We start from the raw sequence: 11,812 nt of genomic DNA, 5'->3' as shown, positions 1-11,812 counted from the left end.
ATATTTTCCTGTGCCTATTCATTACTACAATTTTTAATTCTTTTCTAGTAAAAAAAAAAATGATACGTTTAAGGAAACATCATTAACACTTGACGGTTGGTTGTTGAAGCATGTTGTATATTTAGCAGTAAATAATTTAAATAAAAATCAGTATAGCTTAACGCGCGACACAGGTGAGGTGGCTCGCATGTCAATTAAAAAGTATCTACGCTATACACCGATACATCGGCACATGGATATGTCTTAGTCACAACACAAACAAACAATTCGTGGCACTATTAAATTTGACGTTTAAATGACTTATAAGTTTCAAACAACTGTCTTAAGCGAATAATGCGAGTGTGTATGTTCATTTCTGCGTAGAGTAACTACTACGTGGCACAAATCTAATTAATTTAGCCATTTTAGTTTTCGTTATAGAATAGACAGGTCCGTTTCGTTTTGTCGAGTAAAAAGTCTAAACGGTCTACACGATTCATCAACATGGAAAAACATTTTATCAGTAAGTTTATAATTGCGTTAATCGTGGTATGCTTAAAACACGAGACAATGAGTAATGGCGAACTCTCTGACGCCCTAAAGCAACACATCAACTATATGAGTAACAAGGAACATTGGGACGATATTTGGTTCACCGCGATCGACTGCGAATATGGCTGGATAAATAAAACTTTTATAACTAGTAAAAATATCAGCCCAATCGTTAAGTTGCAATTTTTCCCTTACATTTTGGAGTGAAGTTACGGACAAGAATTGTATGACTTTCTCTGGTTAACAACTCATACAGGGGATGTGTGCAATAGTCTATCAGAAAATGGCCACGCTGAAGATTGCTGGAGTAAGCTCAAAGCTATTGTCGAAAATGGTGCGTTTACAACATTAAAACTGTTGCGCATACTTGAGCTGATACATTCTTCTGACGAAAGTATACATCCAAGTCCCTATCATGGAGTTCTTTCATCGGTTTGAAGTTTTCTCGAGAAACTCAACCCTCGTAGGGATTACAGTGACGGACCGTACGAAACCGTAATTCTTGCTAATTCCTTAAGGGATAATTTTGACTTAAACTGTGTGCCAAAACAAAGTGTCTTCGCAATAGACAAATTAACAACCGAACACGCAAACCAAAACAATATAAGTCTATATGATTTTTATGTAAACAGATTGAATTCTTACATAACCCACATAAAGGACCACATGCAACACCTTGGTTTTTATTACAACGCGCGTCAAGACAAAATTGCTTATTTCGTTCCTATTGAAATTGATTAATACCATTGAATTCAGCTAACAATTTCAAAAATGTTTTTTCCGATAATATAAAAATTGTAACCTTTGCAAGAATTATAATAAAACGTATTACACTATTATAACTTGTGAAGTTTAATAATTTACCTAATTCTGAATTTCTTACACTAAGTGCTCCCTTTCTTTAATGCATGTTTTTTTGTACCGATTTCAAAAATCACTTGGAATTTTTAGGTTTTATTATTATACAAAGTTAAAAAGCTCTGTTTTTTGTCGTTTGAAAATTCAGATATGAAAAACTCGACGAGTTAGAATGTGAAAAATAATAGAATGTGGCTTTACATTTATTGACTACCTATTTAAATATATTATTTTAAAATATACTATTTCCATTGAATTTTGCCAAAACAAACTAAGTGGTGGATATGGTACGTTTTGGCGCGATTCATTTCACAAAATTATGTTTTAATGTATCTAAATTTAAATTTACATATTAGATGTTTGTCTATATTATCGTTCATAACTTTTATCTTTAAAAACTCTTGTTATAATTTTCCTTTTATATTATCAAATTACAATTATCTGGTCATTTTATTTTCACGCCTTACACTTTTAATCCACTTCCTTTGTGTAATGTTATTAATTAAAAATATCACCCTGTATAAAATATATTGTGTTTTCATAACACATTGAGTTGGTTTTCTGAGATTAAACTATACCTATTAAATTGTTTCATGTAAAAAAGAATTACCCACCTTTACGGTTGAAATAAAACAACTGCAGTTTGCGATATGCAGGTCATCTGGTTTTGTGGCCAAAAGTAGTTGAGCGCCGGACAGAACTCCTTGCATCACCATGCATACGGCTCTTCTAGATGTTTTCCATGACGGCTCGTCATCAATTTGCGAAGACATGGTCCGAAGACAAAAGAGTTTCCAAAATAAACCAAAACCTGTACAGACCAATAGACAAATAGGCATATTCATGGTCCAACGTTTTTCCTTCAAGGGAAAAACTAACGAGGTTTTTTATACTTGTTAATAATCTGTTTTAATATGTGTATATATTTCTCATGCTAACAGGTTTTAAAGTTTTAGATTATGTTAAAATAAGGAACATACTTCTATTTCTACGAATTATGATTTAAAAAACGATTGTGTCTGTATTACAAATTCCAGATTATCCTCTTCCCCTTCTCATTTTACATCATTTTTTAAACAGCGGCTGAAAATTTCCTATATAAATTCCCTATTGCTACTTTTCACATCACCAACCCTGGCGCATGAAAGAATCATTCGAACTTTGGTATTGCGCTTGGATGTGTAAAGTGCATTTTTTATCATTTTACCGAAACAACGTTTGAAAGTTTATAAATGTCATTCCGTACATTCGAACAACTTGACATGGCCTTTAATAGATGTGATATCTAATTAATAATATGGTTGTTGCTGTACTGTTAAGTTTATGGTGGTCAATAAATTTGCACACCGAAGAACTACCCAATTGATGAACATGGAAAGACTGGCTTTTAACAAGGAAGAATGGAGAACCAGATTTCCAACGATAAGGCAAGGCCTTTAGTAGAGAAGAACATGTATGCAGTATATATGTTTTTTTTTCTTCAAAATACCGATTAATGGTTATGGAAAACAACTTAGTTTTATTCCTTCGTCGACCATTGAACCATCGTTAACTATACTTAATTGTAAATTGTCTTCATACAGCTGCCGCCACAGTGGTCCAATTAAAAAAAAAAAGGCGAATACTTAAGTATAATAAAATAAATATCGTAATTTTTCAGATACTTACTTTTCGACTGTTGATTCGTTTTCCCAAAGCAAAGCTTAAAAAATTAAATAGAGACAGGTTCCACCCGTTCTAAGGAAAGAGTTTATAATATTTTTTCGGGTTGACAATGTATATCAATAGGTTCGCCATCTAAAGAATATCGATTATGTGATCTTAACTATCTTACATTATCTAAAGCATGCGGTTAGGAGATACCGTGGGTCAAAACACAAAAAAAAAATAAAAAAACAAAAAAAAATGTAAAAACATTAATATAAAAACAATACCATTTCAGCTCTACATTAAAGCTAAAATGTTTAACTATTAAAAATACAGTGGAAAATTTAAGATATGATAAATGGAAAACACGATTTTTTTACTAACGTTAATACAAACTTTAAAATTTTAGATATTAGAAAAGAGACAATTTGAGGGATCTGAAGAAGATAGTTTAAATATAGTGTTATCATTTAACTATTAAGAAGGCCTATCGTTAACGCTGAAGATGACAACATTGTTGCCGAAATACATATACGCATAGAGTGTATTATTTTTATGGTTTAAATATTAATTTCTTTACTATATATATATAAAGTATAAACATACGAGTAAGTTGTTATTTTTTTTTATACTTTTTGTTAACTTGGTAATAATAAAAAATAATGGGTAGGCAGAGATGTATTTAGGGGGGCCAGGGGGGGGGCTTGAGCCCCGGGCGGTAAAATTTTAGGGACGGTAAATTTTGGAGAGCATTTTGATATATGTAATACGGTAGGTCATTTGTGTGATAAAAAAAAGTACCTAATGATACTAATAAAATTATAATAAAATAATGTGGTTTTCATTTTTCACGAAACATGCATTTATAATACCAGGACATAGAAAAGTATATTGTAGTTTGAGAATTGAGATACACAGAATAGATGAAACCAGAATGGAAACTGATAAGATATTACATGAGCTCTTATGGCCGCCCAAAAATATTTCGAGGTGACACTGAACTTGATGGTGATCAAACTTTTATAATAAAACATTTTTGGTCATTATAGATAGACTTAATGGAGAACTGAGAAAACGAATAACTGCTTATGAACAAGTATGTGAACATTTTGATTTTTTTTTTATATTATTAATTTGACACTATCTGAAGTTTATGAAAATGCTGAAAATTTACAAAAGTATTACCACAACGAAGTTGCCTCTAAATTTGTAAGTGAATGTGTCCATTTTAGAGATTTTTTTATTAACATTACCAAGTGATGATTTACCTAATACTATACATAAAATGTACAGTGTATTCTCTGATCATAAAAAATAACTATCAAGATTTGTATCCATATGTAGAAATTGCGTTACCAATTTTTCTTTCTTGTCCTATATCTAACTGTTCTGCTGAGAGATATTTTTCAGTCTTAAAAAGAGTCAAGTCAAGGGTATTTGAGATCAAGAACTACAGACGAGATGCTAAATTCTTTGGCTGTTTCAACCATAGAGTCAGATTTAACAAAGAAGTTTGATCATTGTCATATATCATATACCTTTGCCAATGAAAAAGCTCGACGTAAACAATTTTAATTTTAACATATTTAATATTCTTATACATATAGGGCATTTTATACATTAAGGGAATTTTTTTTTTTAATGTTGTCACATAACCTATTACATTTAGGTTTTTTGTATAATTAATAATAAATATACCTTAAATAATTATGTAATATGTGCTTCAATAAATGTATTTTTTTATGTATACCTAATATACCTTTTAGATTATGAGTGTAGCAAAGAATGCATTGGTTTCACTATCATGTGTTTTTTTTTTAATACACCTATTGCTGAAGAAATTTAGGTTGGGAAGGGGGCGTTTTTTTCTTACCTGGGGCGCAAAATTCCTTAATACGTCTCTGTGGGTAGGTCAACTAAGCAAATGGCTCATATGTAAATAAATCAATTAAAATAATCTAATACCAAAAAAAATTGTGACTTCTGAAAAATGGAATGAAATGGCCTGCTATACATAAATCTATAATATATCAAGTAAATCTTGAATTACGAAGTTTTAGGTTATGGACATATAATAGGTCTAGGTTATATTAAATTAATAATCTAATTAGCAATAAATGTTAATTTTAAGTTATTAATAATTTTTGTTGTATTATAACATAACGAAAAAGCATTAAAAAAGTAGGTTAATTAGTGTTAATTAGGTCAATTAATTTGAAGTTTTATGAGTAATGAGACCAATTATAAAACCCAAGCTTTCAAAAAACATTAAAAATCTTCCTGATTTGTCTTCCAGTTACAAAGTTATGCGTGAACATAGCTTAAAAATACCTGATCTTACCTACATGTAGAATTTTAACCTACTACTATTTTGAAGTCGGTTAATATCCATAAAAGTACCGTCGTCCCCCAATCCTATTTTTGATAAGATATTTACAACTAAATTATGACATACTCTTTACGATCGTCAATTTACTTAGTTTTGGTTGAAATAAATGCAATTTATGTAGGTACTTGTTAATTCACTTTAGAGTAATACTTGTCTCCGAGGTGCGGAAACTTCACGTTATTATGATGTTGTTTATTAGTGGTTATCATTTATTTTCTAGAATCCAGTATTGTTGTTTCAGGACAGAACTACAACAACTGTTAAGAAGACCACCAAATCCGGAAGATCTACTGTGTGGTCCAAACGCGGAAGAGCTTCCAGAGGGTAGCCATAGAGGCCGCCTGATGGAGGCGTCTGACAAAGCGCAGACAGCATTCGTCAGCATGGTGGGCACGATAATGGATGCGAAAACAAAAGACGGAAGAGAACGGGAGCGACTCCTTAGAGGAAAAGCGACATAATAGCGTAATAATTGTAAATAATTGTATAAAACCGGGCATGTAAATGTGAGCCCCCCCCCCCGCCCGCAGGGGTAAAGGGGATTTTCTTGCAAAAAAACAGTATTTATATATGTACATATGTGAATAAACGATGACGGCTAATGAGGGGAAGTCATGTGAAAAACAGTTCCCCCTCATTGGTTCTGTAAAAAAAAAGTATTGTTGTTTCGTTTTATTGTTTTTCAAGATATGAGACGCATGTGTTTCTTTGTCAAAAATGCTACTAGTGGTGTGTGATACATAATCTGTATCAAAAATTAAAAATTATCATTAATAAATTGTTACGATAACTACACTCAACCATATTATACGCAGGGTGTTCCAGCATGAAAGGTAAGTAATAGGTGATTCGATATCTAGGGGACCCCTAAATAAGCCCCGTTTTCATTTTTTCGATAAGTCAAAAATTGAAGGTTTCGACAGTTAAGTAAAAAAATAATGACTTAAAAAACAAAATTATTCCGTTATTCAGTGCAAAAAGCTCACCTTAAGAAAGGGGTCACATCCTTAACTGTCAAAACCTTTAATTTTTGACTTATCGAAAAAATAAAAACAGGGGGCTTATTTGGTGGTCCCCAGATGTCGAATCTCCTATTACTTACCTGTCATGCTGGAACACCCTGTATGTAGTGTTACAATAGTAAAAATCAAATGTTGTTTTAATATTATGGCCTTTGTATTATGTAAAAAAAGAAACAAATTCTCAAGAAAATTAAATCCTTGAAAAGAACCATAGGGGTATTTATACATAACATCTTGACCTATGATTCATACTGTGTAATTTGTAGGTTAAAAACTAATAAGAAATAAAAAGAATTAGTTATCAACTTGTTTGGCGGTAACTGAAGATGATAAAATTTGTTTTGATACATTTTTATAGAGATATTTGCATTTCAAAGTAGTACAGGTTGATGTTTCACAACCTATAAAAAGATATCTTCGAATAAAACTTAACACCAAACAAGAAATTACCTATATAATACAAAAAAACATATTTTTAAAAATAATTAAACTATTAACAATTATTATATAAAACTAATGCTAACACTTTCTAAGCTTCTAATAAAGTTTCTAGTAAGGAAAGGAATAGCTATGCAAACTTCAACTCCTCCTTTTTATTTAAATACTTATGATCATTTAAACCAACTATACTTAATTCTATTAGGTAGTTTAACAAAAGTCAATAAGGAAACTATAGAAACTCATATCTTAAGAACAGTTAATGCAAATGACCATAAAATATTTTATGCGCTATAACAAAATATTATTATTAAGCAAACAATTACACATTTATAATAAAAAAAAAAACTTTATTATTGAGAAATATGGGAGAAATCACATGGCATTAACAGTACTGTAATACATTTAAAAATAAGTGTTAATAGCCCAAAAAAAGGTATTATAAATGTATGGCGTTTTCACATATTAACACCTCCAAGATGACTAAAAATTGATTAAAATGTTTGATAATTATTGAAGTTAGCAATGGTAGATATCATAAATGTAGTTCATTGGTAAAAGTTGATGTATACTGTGAAGTATTTATATCTGTTCTTTTTACATCAGACCGATTTGAACTAAAAAACTATTTTTATTTTGTAGTACAATAAAAACAAATCTAGTATATATAATTCCAGTCAAAATTCTTCAAATATATTTGACAGTCAACTATTACAATATACTCAACAATAAAATACAAAATATTGAAAGATAAAATTATTGACTATTTAATAGATAAATTATACTTTAACATGTTCTGTACAAATATTTCATAATACTCTTAACCTAAAATGTTTTTATTTATACAAGTATAATTGTTTTTCTTAATGGGCACTAGAAGACCGGTATTTATCTATCCTTTTCAGAAAAAATCCAAAACAAATTGTTTAATAAACCCGTGACAATAAAAAAAAAAACAGTTCAAATTTGATACAAGTTGACTAGATATATATGCTATCACACTTGCAGCACAAATTAAAAATAATTTTTAAACACTTTTAACACAAATCGAACCCATAAAGGGGCAATTAGTTTCTCACTATCAGGAGAATATAGTGCAGTCGATTTAAATATATCAAATTTTTCTGTATGAAATTTGTTTTGTAGGTTTTTGTTGTCAGTTACAATTACTAATTGTGATTCTAAATCACAATTCAATGATCTGGCTCCTGAAAATAAAATGTTAAATACAACTTGGTAATTTGCAGTGTAAAATAGTCTCTTTTTTAACTTTATCATACAATATGACATACCATAGTTTGAAGAACCGACCACAGTGAATATAGGCCATTTATAGTTTTTTGGAGTGTACCATAGGCCTTTAGAATGAAATGTCCATCCTGTCCTTTGATATTCAAAGCATATAATACGATTTTGTACGTTAAACTTTTTGATTTGGTCGTAGAAATTATTAGTAAGACAACTGTACGCAGTGGGTATAAAACTTGCAGGTCCTTTTGCTGTATGAAATGAGTTGGCCAACGGATGAGAAAATAATACATTAAAATTGGCTAATGATTTTTTAAATATGGTGTTTGTGTAAACATCTGGTAAATTAAAATAACCAGTAGCTAAATTAAAAGTTGATTCTGCTTCTGCGTTTTCTAAGAGTTTGCTGGTTATCTCACTGTCGTTGTGTATCTCGAATGGCGGAAATTCTACTAACGGATAGACTATTGTGTCTGAATCTATAACCATTACACATAACATATTTATCAAAACTTATTTAACGTCAATCATTATCAATATACTTACTTTTGTCAATGTCTAGACTGTTTACATGAGAATTATAGTAATGTATCAGCTGTTTTTTTGCTTCCATTGCATAACTTTTGTACGGACTTTTATACGGATGATATTTCCAAGACGGGTCTATATTAAGTGTATTTTCAGGCGTTAATTGAAATGACATACTACCTAGTAATTCTATTAATCCAGTGTAAAAATCAACCAATGGTTTACAATCCTCAATAAATATATACCTATCTTGCCTGAATAATTAAATATTGATAATAGAATACATAATGAATAAACAAGTGATCTTAAATTTTCGATTGTTAATGTTATAAGTACCTGTTTGTAAAATAGTCATGGCTTAAATTTGCTCCACTGATAAGAACAGAATCATCAAAAATATATAATTTCATATGTTGTATTCCTACTAATTCGTTGTATCTGTCAGGTAAAAGCCACCGAAGTATTCCTCTGAGTTTTGGTGTGTGATATAAGTATACCTAATGTATATGAATAAAAGTATTATTAAAAATATAATGAAATTACTTAATACTTGCTAATAATTACCTACACAGCAATTATATGAAGACTTCAGCACAGGTATCAACATAGTGCGTGAAGAATTGGTTTTTCCCCGTGAGCCCCGGTTAGCATCTAACAAAATTCTGACATTTAATTCTGGGCTTTTATCTAATGCTTCTTTTATTTTATCTACCTAAAATAAATACAATTATATATTTTCATAAAATATAAACATGAATAGTTTTCCTTACCAAATCTGCTTCCAGGTTGCCAGTACCCAAGTACAAAGACGCAATTATAATACGACGTTTTGCTATACTACATTGTTCTAAGAGGGTCTGATAAAACTCCGATGGATTCTTGAGTGATTTAACCTTCATAAAAGAAATATTATTTAATATTTCTAACAAACCTAGACTAATTCTTAATTAACCATATTTTAATATCATGCTTCTTACATTTTCTGCTTTAACGGCGTAGGCTGGAGCACATTTTTGTAACCATTCGAATTTTAACAAATAATCTGTTTCATCTTTGGTCAACATTTTTTTTTCAAATTTTTCAAACGTTTAAACAAACTGTACTTTTAATAAAAGAGAACTATTGATATTCTTGTATGCATTCCAAAAACCTAAATATATTTCAGGAAGTGTTTCGTTAGTATAGAAAACAATGTAAAAATTATATACGACAAAGATAGCTGAATTTTAATTATTAAACGATAAATTGTTCAAAATGAAATATATAATGTATGAATTTATGAAATGTTCCTAGAAGATATCATTATCATTTTATCGCATCATGAATAATGATAATAGATAACAAGGTAATAAAAAGAGGCATACGCTGCCTATATGATTGCAATTAAGGGGTCTTTTATAACCATTTATTTAATAACAAAATATTATATTGTTTACATTTATCTCGCAGACTTATACAAAATTAATTTCTTTATTTACACACTCGATAAGCGCAAAAAATTATAATATATCTACATTAAATCGCATATTTAAAATAATGTTTTTGAAGTCAGTTTTTGTTAAGTAAATTATTGTGATAAACATAGAAGTATAATAGTTAATAACGATTTATACATGTATAAACTGAAGGACTTCATTCTTGGAATCGGTAAAAAAACTACTTAGTATTTTAACAAACTACATTAGACGATGGTGCCTGCTAAAACATTTTAAAATTAAATAAACTGTATGAATAATATTTTTTAAACGCATGGTATCGTATAGTAAAATAAAACTGATATTACCTTTAAAATATTGAATGTAGTCGTCACTATAATAAATGTGAATAATATGACTATTAAACTGTAAATATTTTTTCTGCTTGTATTATTTTAATCATCAGTAATTTTATGCATCTTCATAATATATAATATTGCTAGTATAAACCAAATGTTTAAAGCGTAACCTTACGAATTTGTGATACATTAAGATGAAACGTTATGTAATCAGATATCAACAGAATTTCCAATACTCGTAGTCTCAATAGAAAACCTTATCATTATTATTTTTTTAATAAGTAACAAATAATAATTTGTAAATCATGAGCCATTTAAAATACATTTGTATGGAGAATAACTATACATAAAATAAAAATATCGATAAAAACATTGTACCTAATCTTCTCCTTGACGTGTCGGTCTTCATATTCCCTTCCCTTCCTAATAAGCAGCGATTTGTATTGCCTTATCTGAAAATTCGTTTGTCAAAAAGTATTCCTTTTTGCACTTAACCGGTAGTAGTGGGCATGCAAACAGATGGTCTGCATGCTTCTCCCCACCGCATTCGCATTTTCCATCCTTTTATTCCCCATTTTTTTCGTATTACTCGCAGTCCTTCCAGTTTCGGTTCGTAATCTATTTAGTGTCTTCCATGACGACAATGGTAGATGACTTCCGGGTGGTAAGCTTTCCTTCGGGTCCTTCCATAGCTGTGAGTTACACCCTTTCATTTTTTGAATATTTTTGTTTTCAAATGTTTTATATTATATCAAATAGTATGAAAATTGAAGGTAAGACTTATGATTAGTCAGGTATATATAGTTTTAGCACCCCCTAAAATGTGGGTCTATAGTTGCATATATGATTATTTTTCTTAAGGTGCCCGTATTGCCACGTGTTCCTCTACATAAGAATTGAATAAATTATTACATAATTGATAAGTTTACTGTTTTTATTTAATTTTTAAGAGGTCGCGTGACCAATTTCGTTTTAACTGTCAAGGAGGATTATCTGAAAGAGAAATAGAAGAAAGATTAGATATTAGTGGATTCGAGTGATTTACAGTATTGGAGTGGAATTTTTTATAGTGAGTAACCTAACCCAGAGAAAAGGAATATTGAGGTCGTTGTATAGAGTACGATTACTTGCAAAAAATATATAAATTTGTTGAGTTTTTTTCTCGATTTTGATGGGAAGGAGGTGAATTTTTTTAATTTCTGGTCAAATAAAGTATGTAGTTTTCAGTACGATTTCTTATCTTTAGAGATGCTACACGAAGAAATCGGTTAAGCTGTTTAAAATATATCGAAAGAACCTAACCAGACACATAAAAATAAAAACACATCATTGTAAAAACAATACCTTCTCTCTACTCTGCGTCGGAGCAAATACAAT

General features: G+C 30.0%; 1 protein-coding gene across 1 annotated transcript; it reads right to left on the bottom strand.

Annotated features, from left to right (window-relative positions):
- Window positions 1-7,767: 7,767 nt before the first annotated feature.
- LOC126838054 (CDP-diacylglycerol--glycerol-3-phosphate 3-phosphatidyltransferase, mitochondrial) lies at window positions 7,768-10,084 on the bottom strand. The gene is made up of 7 exons (XM_050572151.1): window positions 9,639-10,084; window positions 9,432-9,554; window positions 9,230-9,373; window positions 8,998-9,158; window positions 8,680-8,915; window positions 8,178-8,612; window positions 7,768-8,093 (listed from the first exon to the last, which is right to left on the bottom strand). Exons 1-7 carry the CDS (start codon window positions 9,723-9,725, stop codon window positions 7,900-7,902), a joined length of 1,380 nt encoding a protein of 459 aa, XP_050428108.1. The 5' UTR covers window positions 9,726-10,084; the 3' UTR covers window positions 7,768-7,899.
- Window positions 10,085-11,812: the final 1,728 nt, after the last annotated feature.

Source organism: Adelges cooleyi, unplaced genomic scaffold (genome assembly GCF_023614345.1).
Source record: "Adelges cooleyi isolate 19-005CV unplaced genomic scaffold, UGA_ACOO_1.1 ACOO_flye_CR_arks_rails_tigmint_CR_PRNA_30, whole genome shotgun sequence".
In the NCBI taxonomy this organism is placed as follows: Eukaryota; Metazoa; Arthropoda; class Insecta; order Hemiptera; family Adelgidae; genus Adelges; species Adelges cooleyi.
The sequence above is the reverse complement of the archived record's forward strand: the minus strand, read 5'-3'. Positions and strand labels throughout refer to the sequence as shown.

Excerpts from the sequence above, each read along its gene's own strand:
- LOC126838054 (XM_050572151.1), bottom strand. The coding sequence starts at position 9,725 with ATGTTGACCAAAGATGAAACAGATTATTTGTTAAAATTCGAATGGTTA. Across the intron at positions 9,555-9,638 it reads ACGCCGTTAAAGCAGAAAAT|GTTAAATCACTCAAGAATCC; the intron begins GTAAGAAGCATG and ends TCTTTTATGAAG. Across the intron at positions 8,613-8,679 it reads CAGTCTAGACATTGACAAAA|ATTCAGACACAATAGTCTAT; the intron begins GTAAGTATATTG and ends TAATGGTTATAG.